Source organism: Sorex araneus, chromosome 2 (genome assembly GCF_027595985.1).
Source record: "Sorex araneus isolate mSorAra2 chromosome 2, mSorAra2.pri, whole genome shotgun sequence".
NCBI classification, from domain to species: Eukaryota; Metazoa; Chordata; class Mammalia; order Eulipotyphla; family Soricidae; genus Sorex; species Sorex araneus.
The window spans coordinates 262,185,748-262,200,836 of NC_073303.1; the positions used below are offsets into that span (position 1 = coordinate 262,185,748).

Genomic DNA, 15,089 nt, shown 5'->3' on the forward strand with positions numbered 1-15,089 from the left:
GAGAAGGCAGGACCAGAGGAAAAAGGCCTGGTGCCTGCGGCGCCTTGCACCCCGAGGCCAGGCATGCTCCCGCCTGCCGTGCTGCTCCGGAGGCAAACCCAAACCCTTTATCACCCCCCCGCCCCTTTGGGCTGGAAAGGGGGAACAAGGACACTCGAAAGCGTGAACTGAGGAGAGTCAGGACCAACCTATGGACCCCATAAGACACTGAGAATATAAATACATCCTAGAAGACATTTTGATGAACCCAGACCCCCAGGCTGTTGCATCCCCAGAGGGTGTGGTGAGGACGTAATCGCAGGGAGGGTTTAGGCCACATGGAGCAGAGCTCAGGGTCACTCCTGGCCATGCTCAGAGGACCAAGGGGATCAAACGTGGGTCAGTCACGGGCAAGGAAGTGCCCTACCCACTGTACTATCTCTCCAGCCAGTATCGTACTTTTAAAGCACCACACACAGACGGAGGACTGGCCATCACTGAGAATCAGAAACTACCCCACAGCAAGCCTTCTCTCTAAACTCTATCACGGAAAACCCCCACACATGCCTGGGGGGCTGGAGAGACACTCCACAGGGAGGGCACCTGCCTTGCACATGGCCGACCTGAGTTTGACCCTCAGCACCCCATATGGTTCCCCAGGCATGGTGAGGAGTGACCCCTGTGCACAGCGTCAGAAATAAGCCCGAGCTCCAAAACCAAAATAAATAAATACACCCTGACCCCCCACTCTTTGAGAGAAAAAGGAAAGGTTTCTGGAAAGTTCTAAATGTAAGAAATGAAAGTAGAGTTATTCCTCAGTGAAGGTATCAATTTTAAAACTTGAAAAGAAAACAACACACACATCCAACTTTTTTAAAAACAGAGAAAAAGCAAGTGTATATATCTTATGCTGAAGGTAAACCAAAAGCATTTCTTATTTCAGCACTCCAAGGCAGTTTCCCATAGCACAGGCAGAGGTTACAGGAGACATCTCATCCCAGAGGAAAAGAGAAACCTTCGGAATGCCCCGCCCACTCCCTTGGGGATCTGGACATAGCCGATAGCCGCATTTCACAAACCCAACACAGCTCAGTCAGGGCTGAGTCTGACTTTCACAAAATAATTTTATTATATGGTAAGAAATCACACGGGCAAGAAAATTAAGAAAACATTCACAATGCGTAAGAAGCACGAATCTGGTGCGGGAGCCGTAGCCGACTTCGCTTGTGGCTGAGCCCGGGTGCCGACAGACCGCCTGCCCACACAACGCTCCGTAAACTGCTCAAATGAACTCCTGAAACACACCCCACAAGAGTTGTGACTGGCCAGAGTATTTGACACTTTTTTTTTTTTTTACAGTCCAGGCAATGAGAAATAAACTTGATTCCAAAGCACAGGAGAGAAAAAAGGGTTAGCATTTGTCAAAAGAAATACTGATGGCTTCTGGGGGCAGGCAGGGGTGGGGGTCTCTGCTTCTCCCACCAGCAGAAATGTCTTCCTTCAGGGTGATAATGAGGCACTATTTGTTAAGTGGTAATCATGAACAGGTAAGGACTTCCTTTTTTTTAAAATCACATCTAAATTCTCAGTAAAGCACAGCAGTAAAATTAAAAGGCCCCCACGGCTGGCCTGGAGGGAGCAGAGCTGGCGCCAAGGGGCCTGCACTCCGTCCAGAGCAGAAGCATTCAGGAGACGCCCCGGCTTTCTGCAAACCAGGACCCGTGCTGGTCTCAGAAAGGCTGGCTGACGGGTGAAAGGAGGAGGGACCAAGAGAGCTGATTATCTTACATAAATACAAAGTGGCACATACTTGTCACTAGTTGGCTAGCGCACCAGCCCGTCCCTACGACCGCTGTCCTCGGTCACTGCCACCTCCACCAAGGATCTCAAGCCGGGCTTTTCCATCAGCAGGTTTTTCTTGAAGCTATTTACAGAATTGCAGATCATTTTTTCCTGGAAAAGTCTGGGTCGATTTAAAATACAAACAAGAATACACGAATAGCTACATTTTTTTTTCCTCACAATTTTCAAAATTCTTTTAGAAAAAAAAAACAGAAAACATTCATAGCACTGGTCCATTTCACCTTCATATCTTACTTAGGCTGCCAATGAAGGGTTAAGAAGCGGCAAGAGCCGGCTGTCTGCTGCTCTGCGCCCGCTTCTAGAATGGTTTGCGACTCCCCCAAGGGCCCACGTGTTTGCTCCATTGGCTTATAAAGTGCTAGTTCAATGGACCACCCCTGGGTCATCTTCATGTCTCCAGCCACTTGTCTGTTTACCCTCCTACGTGTGATAAATATAGATTTATTCAAATAAGTTACAAATATCCATATAGTACAATAAATAAATAAAACCAATATTAGCAAAGCATCTGTCAGTTCCGGAAAAAGAAAAATCCCTTTCCTACTGTAAGGCTCAATTGTTTCCTTCTCGTTTTGAGTCGTCTTTTAGGAATCACTGATGAAGGCATGCACCTACCTCGACCACCTCCGCTTTTCGCTTCAACCAGAGTTAGCACCTATGTGTGTCCAAGTCCAGGCAGCCACGGCCCTGCTGCCCTCCCGGGGAGGCCGGACGCTGCTTCTCGGGCCTCGGGAACAGGGCCTGTTTCCAGTCAGGGGCAGCAGGTTCTTCTGGAATGTCGCTCCCCGGCCCCCCCTCCGGCCCCCAGAAGACACATCGCAGACACGTCCTTGAGATCACACCACAATGCGGCTGGAAGTGGGGCTGGGAGAAAGAAACGGCCCTCTGGACAGCTGCGTCTCCCCTCCCCGTAGCTTCTCTCGCCAACTCCCCCTCCTCACCCCCAGGGCCCCTCCGGGGCTGGGCTGGGCTGGGCTGGGCAGAGCCGTTCAAGCCGGATGCTGTCCATTCTGGGTGATGGGCTGGATCTTCTCCAGGGACACGTCTGTATCGCAGTCCAAGATGACGGACAGGGCCGGGGACAGTTTCTCTGAGGGCTTGGCTCCAGCCCCGCCGGCCTCCTCCTTCTTCTTCACACCCTCGGAGGGGCCCACGGCATGAGGGATCAGGTAGACCAGGTTGCAGTCCTTGGAGATGGACCCTCGGGGCTCATGGTGGCTGGAGAACACGGGGCCTCCGTTGTTGATGCTCACGGTCTCGATGGCGTTGGTGGTGGCAGGGCAGAGCCGGTAGCAGCCCAGGAGGGTGGAGAACGCCTTCCGGAAGTCCGCGTTGAAGGCGTAGATGATGGGGTTCAAGGAGGAATTGGCCCAGCCGAACCACACGAACACGTCGAAGGTGATGGAGTCGATGCAGAAGGGCTGCGTCTCCCCCGAGCCGCAGAAGGGCACCATGCAGTTCAGGACGAAGAAGGGCAGCCAGCAGCAGACGAACACGCCCATGATCACCGACAGCGTCTTCAGGACCTTGGTCTCCCTCTTGAAGGACATCTTGAAGGAGCTCTCGGGTTGCCCGCACTCGGCGGGGTTGCCGTTGCCAGCCGTGCTCTGGCAGTTCTTGGCGTGCACGGCCGCCCGCTCCAGGGCGGCGATGCGGCGGATCTGCTTCTGGGCGATGCGGTAGATGCGCGTGTAGGTGACGATCATGATGGCCACGGGGATGTAGAAGCTGATGAGGGAGGACGAGATGGCGTAGGTCCGGCTCAGGCTGGCGTCGCAGTTCTCGGGGGCCGGCTCCTCCAGCAGGGACGTGCTGTTGCTGTCCTCCAGGGCGCTGGGGTTGGCCGTGTGCCAGCTGAGCTGGACGGGGATGAAGGAGATGAGGATGGACAACGCCCAGGCCACGCTGATGAGGATGAACGCGGCCTTGGGGGTCATCTTCCGCTCGTAGCGGAAGGGGCTGGAGATGGCCCAGTACCTGTCCACGCTGATGACGCAGAGGTTGAGGATGGACGCGGTGGAGCACATGATGTCGAAGGCCACCCAGACGTTGCAGAAGGCGCCGAAGGGCCAGAAGCCCGCGATCTCGGCCACCGCCTTCCAGGGCATCACGAGGACGGCCACCAAGAGGTCCGAGACGGCCAAGGAGATGACGAAGAAGTTGGTCACCTTCGACCGCAGGTGCCGGAAGCGGATGACCGCCGCACAGACCAGAGTGTTCCCCAGGAGGGTGGACAGGATGAGAACGGACAAGAAGCAGGCAGTGAGGATGCGGAAGGAGAAGTTCCTCTCCATCCTGGGCCCGTCCATGGCAGAGTGGTTGAGGGTCCTCATTGTGCAGAGGGCACTCCCCCACCCTCCCGTCCCCAAGGGACTCGGTGGGGGACAGTGATCACCGGGCAGCCCTGGCGAGCTGTGCAGGACCAAGACACTCACAGAAGCTCCATGGAAAGGCTCACCCACAGCCCGGCCGAGGCGAGGCCAGCCAGCCCCTGGGGAGATCCAGCTGGCTCCCTACCACGGGCCCCAGGGCCCCCTGACCGCCACCCGTGGGTCCTCTGTGTCCCTGCCGTGGGTCCAGGCTTCTTAGCATATTCTAAGCCACCAGAAGAGACACCCTGCGCAGATCTGTTGATCACTGAGGCTGATCAATCACAGTCACACTTCAGGGCTGATCTGGGGCAGGGAGAGCCTCTCCCCTCTCCCCTGCGCCCTTCAAGAGACATGCCGGACTGCTCCAAGCCCCTTGCCGCCGCACCTCTCCAAAAGCCCTGCAAGCAAAGAGAAAGCAAACCCGAGCCTTGAGCTCACCCTAGCGAGCCCCAGCAGCTCCGTCTGGCGGGGGCGGGGGTCACCTACCTGGCCTTGGGGTTTTCTCTCACGTGGAGCTCGGATAGTGAGTGCTGCCAGGACTGCGCCCCCCCCCCCCAAGTGCTGTTTCCAGGGCTTACTCACAGCAGGGATAGTTTTGGGGGTCTCGAGCCAGCCCTCCGTCCCCCCCCCAAAAAAAAGCTCTCGGCTTCCTTCCTCCTGCAGCCAAGAACCAGGGGCGCCCCGCGGGTGCGCCTCCCCGCGCCCCGGAGCCGTGGGAAAGCAGATGCGAGGCGCACGGAGCCGAGCTGGCACCTCGTGGGCCCGCAGCCAGCGGGTGGCGAGGGGCGCAGCCTACCCCGCCCCGCGTCCCGCCTCTGCCTGGGGGCGGGCTTTGCCTGACAGGCAGGAGCGAAAGGGGAGGGGGCCAGGTGAGGCTCCCCGCCCCTCACCAAGCCCGGGTGGGGCGCGCAGATAAATCCGGGGTTAGAAATTCGACACCCCCACCCCCAAGCCCGGTTCCTTAAAAATACCAAAGCTCGGCCCCGGCCCCCAGGCCCTTTCCAAACCCCTGTGGGCAAGGACCCTGCCCGTTTTCGCGCCAGTAAGACCTGCTCTGCCTCCAACTGCCCGGAGCCCTGGTGGTGGGGCAGGGCCCCCAACTCCGCTGTCTCCTTCCGCGGGTAGACGGGGCGTCCAGGGCTGCCCCCACCCGCGTCCTGCCTGCACCCCCCACGTCCTACGCTCAGCATCCCCGTGCCCCCTGCGTCCTGCCCGCCCCCGCGCCCCCCACGTCCTGCCCCAGCACCCCACCCCCACCCCCCGCCTGCGCTCCGCGGTGTCGGGCGCTCCCTGGCGGCGCTGCGCCTCCTGCGGAACCCTTGCTCCGCCCGGCGGACCGCCAGCCCCTGGCCAGCGGCGGTGCAGGACGCGCCCCCCTCGACCCCCCAATCTGGCAGCGACCCATACCCACCAGAAGCCCACCGGATGCGAAAGGGCTTCCTGCTTACGTACCTGGAGCAGGGAAGACGCTGCGAGGCTGCTGCGCCGAGAGACCAGAGAGAAACGGGCATCCCGCGCGCAGGGGACGGACAGCCCCATCCGGCAGGCCCGGCTCCCCGCCCGGCTCCCCGCCCCGCTCGGTCCAGGTGTGAAAGGAGAGCGGAACCGCGCTGGGAGCGGCGGGCGAATGCGGCTGGTGGAGAGGTGTGCGACCCCCCTCCCAAGTCCCCAGTGGGCGCCCAGCCGCCTGAGCCAGACAGACGCTGGAGGGCCTGGGGGAGACGGTGCCACCTCCCGCCCCCTGCAGTGCCCCGGCTCTTGCGTCAATAGTGACACCCACTGGCCCGCACGGAGGCATCGAAGATGAGAGTTCAGGTTTGGGGGCTGGAGAAAGGACGGCGGGGAAGGGGCTCGCCCTGCACACGGCCAAGGGTCCCATCCCTGGTCCCCGGGCATAGCCAGGAGTGCTCCCCAAGCAAAGAGCCAAAAGTAAGCCCTGAGCATCTTCAGGGCAGTTCAGAACAAACCCCCAAGATCGAGCAGTTCTATGCCAGAGCGTGCGCCTTGGCACATGTGAGGCCCGGGTTGGACCCCTGGCACTACCAGAAACAAAATCTAGCCAGAGTGGGAAAGGGGAGAACCAGGGGCACCTGTCAAAGGGCATTTGTCTCCTACTTAGCGGGGAGACAGGGACGTGGCCGGTCTCACACAGGCTTGGAGGGCTGCCTCTGAGCTTCTGCCAGGGAGTAAGAATGTGGCTTCAATCTCAGCTCTTGGTGGATTTTTAGTTTTGCACTCTACACAGGGTGTGAATTTCAGAGGCATTTACAAAGTGGCTAGAGATTTGGGTTTTTTCCGCTCTCTCCCTTTCCTTCTCCCTCTCCCTCTCTCTCTCTCCCCTCTCTCTCTCTCTGGAAATGAAGGTGCAACAAAGTCTTCCGTTTAGTTCTATAAAAATCTCCCCCACAAACATCAAGAACAGGAATACTAATGCAAGCAGGTATTAGCACTATATCACGCTGGGGATGTAAACCCAAACACAAAAGCAGCTTTGTTTCTCAAATTGGCATGTCTTTCCAGCCCCCTGTGATTCACGGGCTACGGAGGGGGAGTTCAAAGGATGCTTTTCAAATCTGTGTTTGGAGCTTGTAAACGTCCAGGAATACAGAAGGTTCCCGGCACAGGGAGGGGGTGCGGGGCTAACTCCCAGGAGGAGAAGGATCAACTGTCAAACAGAACAAGCCATCAATCCGGGAGCCTTTCTGGTGATTAAAGCTGACTTTCTGCCCAGCACAGCTGTTCACCAGCCAGTGGGGAGAAGCCTGCCTGCCTGAGCCACTAACTAGAAGGCTCATTTCAGACCCGAACACAGCTGCTCCAGAGTGCCTCAGCCTGTGCTCAGGCATTTCCTAGTCATTGGATAATTCAAGGACGGCGCAACCAAAAACCGCAAAACCAGCAAGCACGGCTGGGTCCCAGCGGAGCTCTGGGACAGGGGGCAGGGATAGTAGTGGTGAAGGAGGGGGAAGAGAGAGAGAGAGGGGGGCGAGGGGGGAGAGAAAGGGGGGGAAGAGAGGGAGAGAGGGTGCCTCACTGCCCTCTGGGGGCCGGCTCAGGAACAGCTGCTTCTGTCTCCTGACAGGACAGGGCTGGGCACTGCCAACTCCTCCCCGCTCACACCAGGTCAGCATTCACCCTACCCTCAGGGCTGGGGCACACCGAGCTGTGCTCAGGAGCACTCCTGGTGGGGTTCAGGGAACCACAGAGGATAACCAGGAATTGAAGGCGGGTCAGGCCCAAGGGGAAGCGCCAGCCCCACTGTCCCCCCTGCTCCCTCCACCTGGCCAGAAAGCCAGGACTCCTGCCCCTTCCTCCACCTTCCTGCCTGCTCCCGCAGCCTCACAGACCTGCCCTGGCAGGCACAACGCCCTGGGCCCGACCCTTGCCCAGGCTGCCGAGGCAGGAAGAATGGTGGAAACAGCGGAGCCTGGCGTCAGCTGCAGGAGGCCTGGGGCCCACACCTGCCAGGACACCCCACCTGCCAGGGGCCTGTGCTGAGGACGGGGGTTCGGGATCAGAATGCCCGGGGAGTGAGAGGTGAGCAGCTCGCTCCCTGCTGTCCTCAGAGCTGCAAGGACAGTGTGACAGTGTGACAGCTGGGCACGAGGCCTGCGTCCAGTAAGGGACAGCACTGGACACCATGTTTCCTGAACGGAGCACACAGCTCAGCCCAGGGGAATGGACCCACCCTGGAAATGGGCCAAACAGAGACCAAGCAACACAGGACGGCCAGAAGGAGACAGGAACCGTGTTTATTGAACGGCAAGACTTCCGGGGTCTCCTGGAGAGAGAACACAGGGACGGTGCTCGCCTTGCAGTGGGTCGGTTTGATTCCCGGCAACGCACAGCCCCTCGCAGCCTCCCAGGAGTGATCTCTGAGCAGAGCCAGGCCCCAGCACCGTTGGTAGGGCCAGAAAACAAACAGGAAGTGGGAAAAGCCCTTTGAGAGTTGCGGGCTTATCTCCGAGGCTCCCACTGGCCCTTTCGGCAGGGAGGTGGCCAGAGGGGGCCCACGCCACCTGCACCAGACACACCCCGCACACCTCCGTGCCCCGGAAGCAGAACCGGGGGAAATGAGACTGGGCCACACCCTGGAAACAAGCCTCGGGTGTGCGGCGGGACCAAGGCTGACTCCCGCCAACAGGGGCCACAAGGCAGCGCCGGGTTCAGGAGAGACGGCAAAGCGTGCGCCCGGCCCAAGCAGCCCACTGCAGGCAGGGGTGTGGGGGGAGCCTGGCTTTGTCTGTCCGTCACAGGGTGTGGATGATGGTCCGATTCCGCAGCTCCTGGACATACTCCCTGGCGTGGTCAACGGCTGTCTTTGGCGCCTCTGGAGGGGGCGGGGGACCCTCCACCAACTTCACAAAATAATGGCAATAAACCTTCTCCATGATCCCGAAGCGGCCACGCCCATGGTACCGGATGCGCTTCAGGTACTGGCCGCGCCCCGAGGTGGACTCGGCTGGGGGGAAAGAAAGGGGGTTACAGGAGAGGGTTACAGGAGAGGACTCGGCCAGACTCAGCCCCCAGCACCCTCCAGCCCAACACTGGCTGCTGCCACACGAGTGCAAAGGATTGGAGCATCAGAGGGCCAGACGCCCAGCCACGGCCCAGCACTGTGGGGGACGGACCACCCAGCCAAGGCCTAGCACCGTGGGGCCCAGCTGTTCAAGGACGTGAGTGCAGCAGCTCGCTAGTGGAGAGAAAGGAGCAACAAGGGGTGAGGCCAGACGGGCTGTCGAGGCAGGAGCAACTCCCTGGGGCGCCCAGGAAGCAGTCAGCAAGGGGGAGACAGGGACGAGCCCAGAAGGGATGCAACAGCCCCAGGCCAGCGAGGAGCTGATTCGTCCTGGGACAAGATGCCGGAGAACAGGAGCCCCCCAGAGGAAGGGCTGGATCCAGCCCAGGCGGAGGAGCTTCCTGGGACGTCTGCCTGACCTAGGGAAAGCTTGGAAGGAAAAGGACACGGGGACAGCCCTGCCACCAGCTGCTGCTGCATCTGCTCTCCAGGAAGTCCTGTGAGGTCTTAAAGATCCCTGCCACACACACACACACACAAAAAAACTGGGGCTGAAGCGAAAGCACAGGGGGTAGGGCATTTGCCTTGCACGCGGCCAATCCGGGTTGATTCCCAGCATCCTATATGGTCCCCTGAGCACCGCTAGGGGTAATTCCTAGGTGCAGAGTCAGGAGTGACCCCTGTGCATCAACGGATGTGACCCAAAAAGCAACAAAAAAACAAAACAAAACAAAACAAAACAAAAAACAAAGATCCCTGCCACTAAGCAGAGATACCGACTCTGGTGAGCACCAGGAGCAGTGGGTGTGGCTCCTGACCGCCTCGGTATGGACGGGGCAGGCGGGGAGGAACACACTCCAGCCGGGAGCAGTAACCACAGAGTGGGTTTCTTGGCAGAATGACTGTACACTCGCTGATGTGTTAAATAGCGAATGAAACGTGCTGCACCTCTCTACGCATCAAAGCACACACACTCCCTCTGAAATTCACAGTAATAAAACACACCAACGAGCTTCCTGCCTGCTCTATCCCCTCCCACTGAAGGGGAGCACGCTGAATAGAACCGCCCGTGCCTTCTCCCAGACCAGTGCGGGGAGGAGGCCCCTCGCCCACCCACAGGCTCTGGCAGGGCCCAACAGGCCAGAATCCAAGCCCCGCTCTTGCTTCAGGACAGAGAAGAGCTGCCTCTACCTCGGGCAGCCTCTAGACACACCTCTCACAAGAGCCCCCACACACACACCCGCACGGCCGAGACCAGGGCGCTTGGCGCTCACCAGCCCCTGGGCACCGGGCACCGTGGTGCTCCCCGCCTCTCAGCTGGAAGCCTGACCACAAAGCCAGCCCACCCCCATCCCTGTGACTGCATCCCTATCCCCCACAGAAGGCCTGTCACAGTGTCAGACAAGGGCAGGAACTCTCCAGAACTGTGGCCGATGAGACGAAGCCCCTGTCACACGGCCCTCCCAGGGAGCCCCACCGGAACCCCTGGACCAGCCCGCTAGGAGCCCTTTACCAGCAAGATTCCGACAGGGCAGCGCATGCGCCCAGAAGCAAGCGCTTCTCCCGGGCACGGCCTCCAGGAGGGTGAGGCCTGGGGTCTGGTCACTAGGAGCCACTCCCGAGGGTGCTGCCCCTGAGCCACTCTGGGCACAGCGGATTGCCTGGCTGGGGGAAGCTGTCAGACAGACAGCGCAGCCCGAGCAGGGGCCCCCGCAGGCTCGGCAGCACGTGCAGGCAAGGACGGAGCCACCTATGTACAGTGGTCCCGGGGCCACTCCCGAGCTTAAGGACCTGGGCACAGCATCTGGCAGGGAAGAGAACACCTGCTCGGAGGAGAGCAGGATGGTCGAGGAGCGGCCCCTGCTTCCTGCACCCCAAATAACCAGCTCACAGGACATGGTCTGGAAGACCGCCACAGCCTCTCTGGACTCCAATTCTGAGCAGTGGAGGCGAGAGGGCTGATGGCCAGGGTAAGCGGGTCTGGGAGGGCAGGACACAGGATGCAGAACCACCGGCTCGCCAATCCTGAGGGCACGGCCTGAGGGAGCTCAGGGCCCGCTGCAGCCACCGTTGCCCAGAGCAGACGCGGCCAGCCAAGAGCGCTTTCCTGCCACGTGTGCGGTGCACCAGACCCAATGTCCAGCTCGCCCAGGGAGTCCCAAGAGCCACAGCTCTGGCCACATGGCTTTGAGCAGCGGGGGATCCCCGTATCTGCACTCAGGCGCAGTGCTGGGGGACGGGCGCCCACTATCTCTCCCTCACCCCCCGCAGCTCCCCTGGGTCTGGCAGAGGGTTCAAGGACTGTCTGCGGACTCTCGGTACCAGGCTGGAGCCCATCAGCTCCATGACCAGAGAGCTGCAGGAGAGGGAAGAAGAAAGCCATGTGGGCACACGCGTGGCTGTGCCAGGACTCACAGCCCAGGAAGGCAAAGCTCTTACCTATGTACAGGTTGGATCTGAATTCCACGTTGTGGTCCCTCACCGCCATCTCCTGGGCCTCCAAGAGGATCTTAGACAAGGGAGAGGGGCATCAGGCGGGGACACTCACACTCGCACTCGGCCTTTCAGTCCGGAAACAGAAGGGAAGCAGAGAGCATCTGTCCACCAATCCTTAGTCCTCAGACAACTCCAAGGACATGACCGGGGGCAAGTCAGACTTCCGGAAAGCTCTAGGAGCTTGAGAACCACGTGGACTCGGAAATAACCAGAGCATCATAAGCAGAGAAAACTTCCCACGAGAGGGGACTAGAGCGATAGCACAGAAGGTAGGACGTTTGCCTTGCACGCGGCCGACCCAGAGTCGATTCCCAGCATCCCACAGGGTCCCCTGAGCACTACCAGGGTAATTCCTGAGTGCAAAGCCAGGAGTAACCCCTGTGCATCGCCAGGTGACCCAAAAAGCAGAAAAAGAAAAAAGAAGAAGAAAACTTCCCACAAGAATTGCTATGTTCGGACTCTGGAGACATTCTGAAGTGACTTGCAAGGCGACTATCGTGAAACCCACATCTCCTGAGCCTCTGAGGGCTGCCGCACTGGGCTGCACGAATCACAGACACCAGGTCCTGAGCTTAATTCACTACTGCCCTCATCAGCACCACTGTGAAACCAAAATTCATGCGTCTATACTTAGGGCCATACCTGGTGATGCTCCGGGCTTACCCTGGCAACACTAAGGCGACCATGTGGAGTACCGGGGAGTGAACCCGAGTCGGCCATGTAGAAGGCCAGTGTTTTCCCTGCCGTCCTACCACTGGCCTCTAGAGCACCAGTCTTGTAAGCAATAATAAGCCCGACACAATCCAGCACCGCAGAACCAAAACATGATATAAATTCTTATTCATAATAAAATTTGTAATAAAAAACCCCCACCCAACCCCCAATTCTTGTAAGGAACATGATGCTCTCCAAATTATTCAAAATCAAAGCAAACAGGGGCTGGAGTGATAGCACAGAGGGTTGGGCGTTTGCCTTGCACGCGGCCAACCCGGGTTCAAATCCCAGCATCCCATATGGTCCCCTGAGCACCGCCAAGGGTAATTCCTGAGTGCAGAGCCAGGAGTGACCCCTGTGCATTGCCGAGTGTGACCCAAAAAAGCAAAAAAAAAAAAAGCAAACAGAAAGCCTTATCACTCTACAGAAAAACGTAAATCCAGTCTGGTGCCCATGAAAGTACCCATTCCTCCTGTCACTCAGCTGCCTCTGCCGTCTGAAACACCAAAACGAGGCACCAGGCCCATTGTTGCTCACCTCCTTAATGATTTGAGCCCCTTTCTTGTCACTGAATTCCAGCTGGGCCAATGCCTGGTCAATAGACATTCCTCGAATCTAAAATCGAAAACACACATGAGGATACTCCAGATTACACAACCGTGTAGAACCAAGGACGCCTGACAATGCTGCGGTGTGAGGCAGGGGACCGTGAGGGATGACCCCCACACAGAGGAGGCAGCACCGCCAGGCGGCTGGCTGCTTTTCTTCTCCCACAAGCGTCACCCAGCAGGGCTCAGCAAGCAGCCCCCCTGAAGAGGCTGCGTCGCATCTAGGGGAACCTGTGTCTGGTTTCCCTCAGAGGGTCCCACACCACCCGTGTCTGCACAGTCCTTTTGGATTTTCCTCCAGCTGAGCATCCAAGTCTGCGCCACCCCCTCACTCTCTGGAGGCACGGGGCGAGGATGCAGGACTCCCACTGGGGAAGTGACGGTCCTTCCACTTACCAACTTTGCCAGGTACCACATCTTGTCTCTGCTGTACTTTATCTGCCTTCGACAGTGGTAGACTTCCTTAGGGAGGGAAAAGACAACTTCAGGGAATATCCAAATACTATTAACAAAGGGTCGACTCTTTGCACCCAGTGAAAATACTGTCAGAGAAGCAGACACAGGGCGGAGATAATACGACAGACAGGACACGTGCCTCGCACCCACCTGGTTCCGATCCCTGAGCACGGCCAAGTGTGGCCCAAAGAACTTACCACCTTTCTTTTCTTAAATTTTTCCTGAGTGACTTCACCTGGGTTTCCAATATTCTGAGATCCCAGGGGTCACACTTCAGATCTTCTTGTGCGAACTGTCACCCACCACTCCCACTGCCCATGTTGCAGACGCTTCCCCACAAACTTCCTACTTATTTACCCATTTTTCTTTTGCCTTATCACTATTGAAGACAGGGTCCCATGTTTGCAAGGCAAGTCCACTACCACTAAATCACATCCCATGCCGACAGATACAACTTTTTTAAAACTGTGTTTAAAGAACAAGCATCCGGGGCTGGAGCAATAGCACAGCGGGTAGGGCGTTTGCCTTGCACGCGGCCGACCTGGGTTCGATTCCCAGCATCCCATATGGTCCCCCGAGTATCACCAGGAGTAATTCCTGAGTGCATGAGCCAGGAATAACCCGTGTGCATCACCAGGTGTGACCCCCCCCCAAAAAAAGGAGTAAAGCACAAGCATCCTTCTCTGGCCTTGTAGTCAGTAACACATTGCCATGTAAGCACAAAGCTGTAGTAACTCAGACCCTTCCTTAACAAGGGAATCGTACTGGCATGCTGCCAAGTTCAGGTAGCAATAAACAGGTCATCTTACTTGGACAAGTGCTAATCCAGAGGCCTTAAGTCCTCCCAGTCTGTGAGAGCTACGTGTGGCCTACTGGGAGAGCGCCCACTTGGAACAAGCAAGGCCCGGGAGGGGTCCTAGCGCCACAATCCCCTACGCGAAACCTATCCATGCTGAGCTGGGTGGTTCATAAGGAACGCGGGCATTCCATTTGTTCTGTTTCGGGGGAATGCCTGGCACTACTGGGGCCCCAGACCCGGTCAGTCACGTGCACGGCAAGCGCCCACCTGCTGCACTACCAGCCCGGCAGCCCTACTCTTGAGAGCACCGACCACAGCTCAGGAGCTAAGCGCCCGCCCCTGGCTTTGCACTGGTCACTGAGCAGGCTCCAGCCGCAACGTCCCGCGGCCCCCCCAGAGCACGCTCCCCGCGCAGGCCTTACCGCCGGCCTCCGGGGCTCCCCGGGCAGCTGCGGCGGGTACACGACGCGGTTCTTCTTCTCCCAGCGCCTGGACACGGCCAGGGCCGCGCTCGCGTGCAAGGGTGCGGGGACTGCGGCGCCGCGCGGCGGGAGGAGCCTGCGGGACGGGCGGGGTGTGAGGCCGCGGGGGGGGGGGGCGAGGCCGCGGGACGGGCGCGGGGGCGGGCCGCGGGACTGGGGGGGGCGAGGCCGCGGGGGGCGCGAGGCGCGGGACGGGCGGGGGCGAGCCCGGGGTCGCGGCGGGCGGGCCCCCGGACACTTACCCCTTGGCCAGCTTCTCCGCCAGGCTCCGCACCCACGCCGCACCTGCAATGACACGGCCGTGAGCGCGGCGCCCCCCGGCCCGCCCCGCCCCGCCGCGCCCCCGCCGGGCGCACTTACCGCAGCGGCAAAGGGCGGCCGCCGCCATGGTGGCCGCAGGGGAGCCGGGCCGCGGCGCATGCGCGCCCCGCCGCGCGTCTCGCGAGATCCCGCCGCGTCTCGCGAGACCCCTGCCGGCGCCTGGAGACGCGCGCGACGCGCAGGCGGCCTGAGGCTCACGTCACAGCCGTTCTAACGGGGCGCGGCCCCGGGGACGCTGGTGGGGGGCCCACTGGCGGCGGGGGGAGCCCCCGAGAAGCAGCGCCCTTCCCGCAAGGCGGGGCGCCCCCCCACTGCACGTGCTGTAGACGCCCGCACGTGCGCGGCCCCCGCTGCAGGAGCCCGCCCGCCCTCCGGCCTCAGCGCCCCGCGCGGGCCTTCTCCCTGGCCTTCCGTCCGCGCCTCCAAGCCCACGCGCCCCGGCCAGGCCATTCCGAGACGGCGGGGCGGGGCCGCCCGGGG

The 15,089-nt window shown here is 59.7% G+C and overlaps 2 protein-coding genes across 3 annotated transcripts; both read right to left on the reverse strand.

Annotated features, from left to right (window-relative positions):
* Positions 1–1,079: 1,079 nt before the first annotated feature.
* DRD1 (dopamine receptor D1) lies at positions 1,080–6,300 on the reverse strand. 2 transcript variants are annotated; one of them, XM_055128811.1, is made up of 2 exons: positions 5,667–6,300; positions 1,080–4,612 (listed from the first exon to the last, which is right to left on the reverse strand). In XM_055128811.1, the coding sequence occupies exon 2, from the start codon at positions 4,173–4,175 to the stop codon at positions 2,832–2,834; it is 1,344 nt and encodes a 447-aa protein (XP_054984786.1). In that variant the 5' UTR covers positions 4,176–4,612; positions 5,667–6,300; the 3' UTR covers positions 1,080–2,831. The 2 variants fall into 2 exon arrangements, with proteins under 2 accessions (XP_054984786.1, XP_054984785.1); XM_055128810.1 differs by lacking the exon at positions 5,667–6,300 and adding an exon at positions 4,701–5,180.
* Positions 6,301–7,950: 1,650 nt separating this feature from the next.
* On the reverse strand, positions 7,951–14,815 carry MRPL22 (mitochondrial ribosomal protein L22). Its single transcript, XM_055125254.1, has 7 exons — positions 14,649–14,815; positions 14,531–14,573; positions 14,229–14,364; positions 12,948–13,013; positions 12,481–12,558; positions 11,173–11,242; positions 7,951–8,676 (listed from the first exon to the last, which is right to left on the reverse strand). Exons 1-7 carry the CDS (start codon positions 14,674–14,676, stop codon positions 8,465–8,467), a joined length of 633 nt encoding a protein of 210 aa, XP_054981229.1. The 5' UTR covers positions 14,677–14,815; the 3' UTR covers positions 7,951–8,464.
* Positions 14,816–15,089: the final 274 nt, after the last annotated feature.

What these genes read in the sequence shown, in the direction of transcription:
- DRD1 (XM_055128811.1), bottom strand. Translation starts at nt 4,175, where the DNA reads ATGAGGACCCTCAACCACTCTGCCATGGACGGGCCCAGGATGGAGAGG.
- MRPL22 (XM_055125254.1), bottom strand. Translation starts at nt 14,676, where the DNA reads ATGGCGGCGGCCGCCCTTTGCCGCTGCG. An exon ending in GGCCGCCCTTTGCCGCTGCG is followed by an intron (nt 14,574 to 14,648) that starts GTAAGTGCGCCC and finishes GTGTCATTGCAG; the next exon opens with GTGCGGCGTGGGTGCGGAGC. An exon ending in GCGGAGAAGCTGGCCAAGGG is followed by an intron (nt 14,365 to 14,530) that starts GTAAGTGTCCGG and finishes CCCGTCCCGCAG; the next exon opens with GCTCCTCCCGCCGCGCGGCG.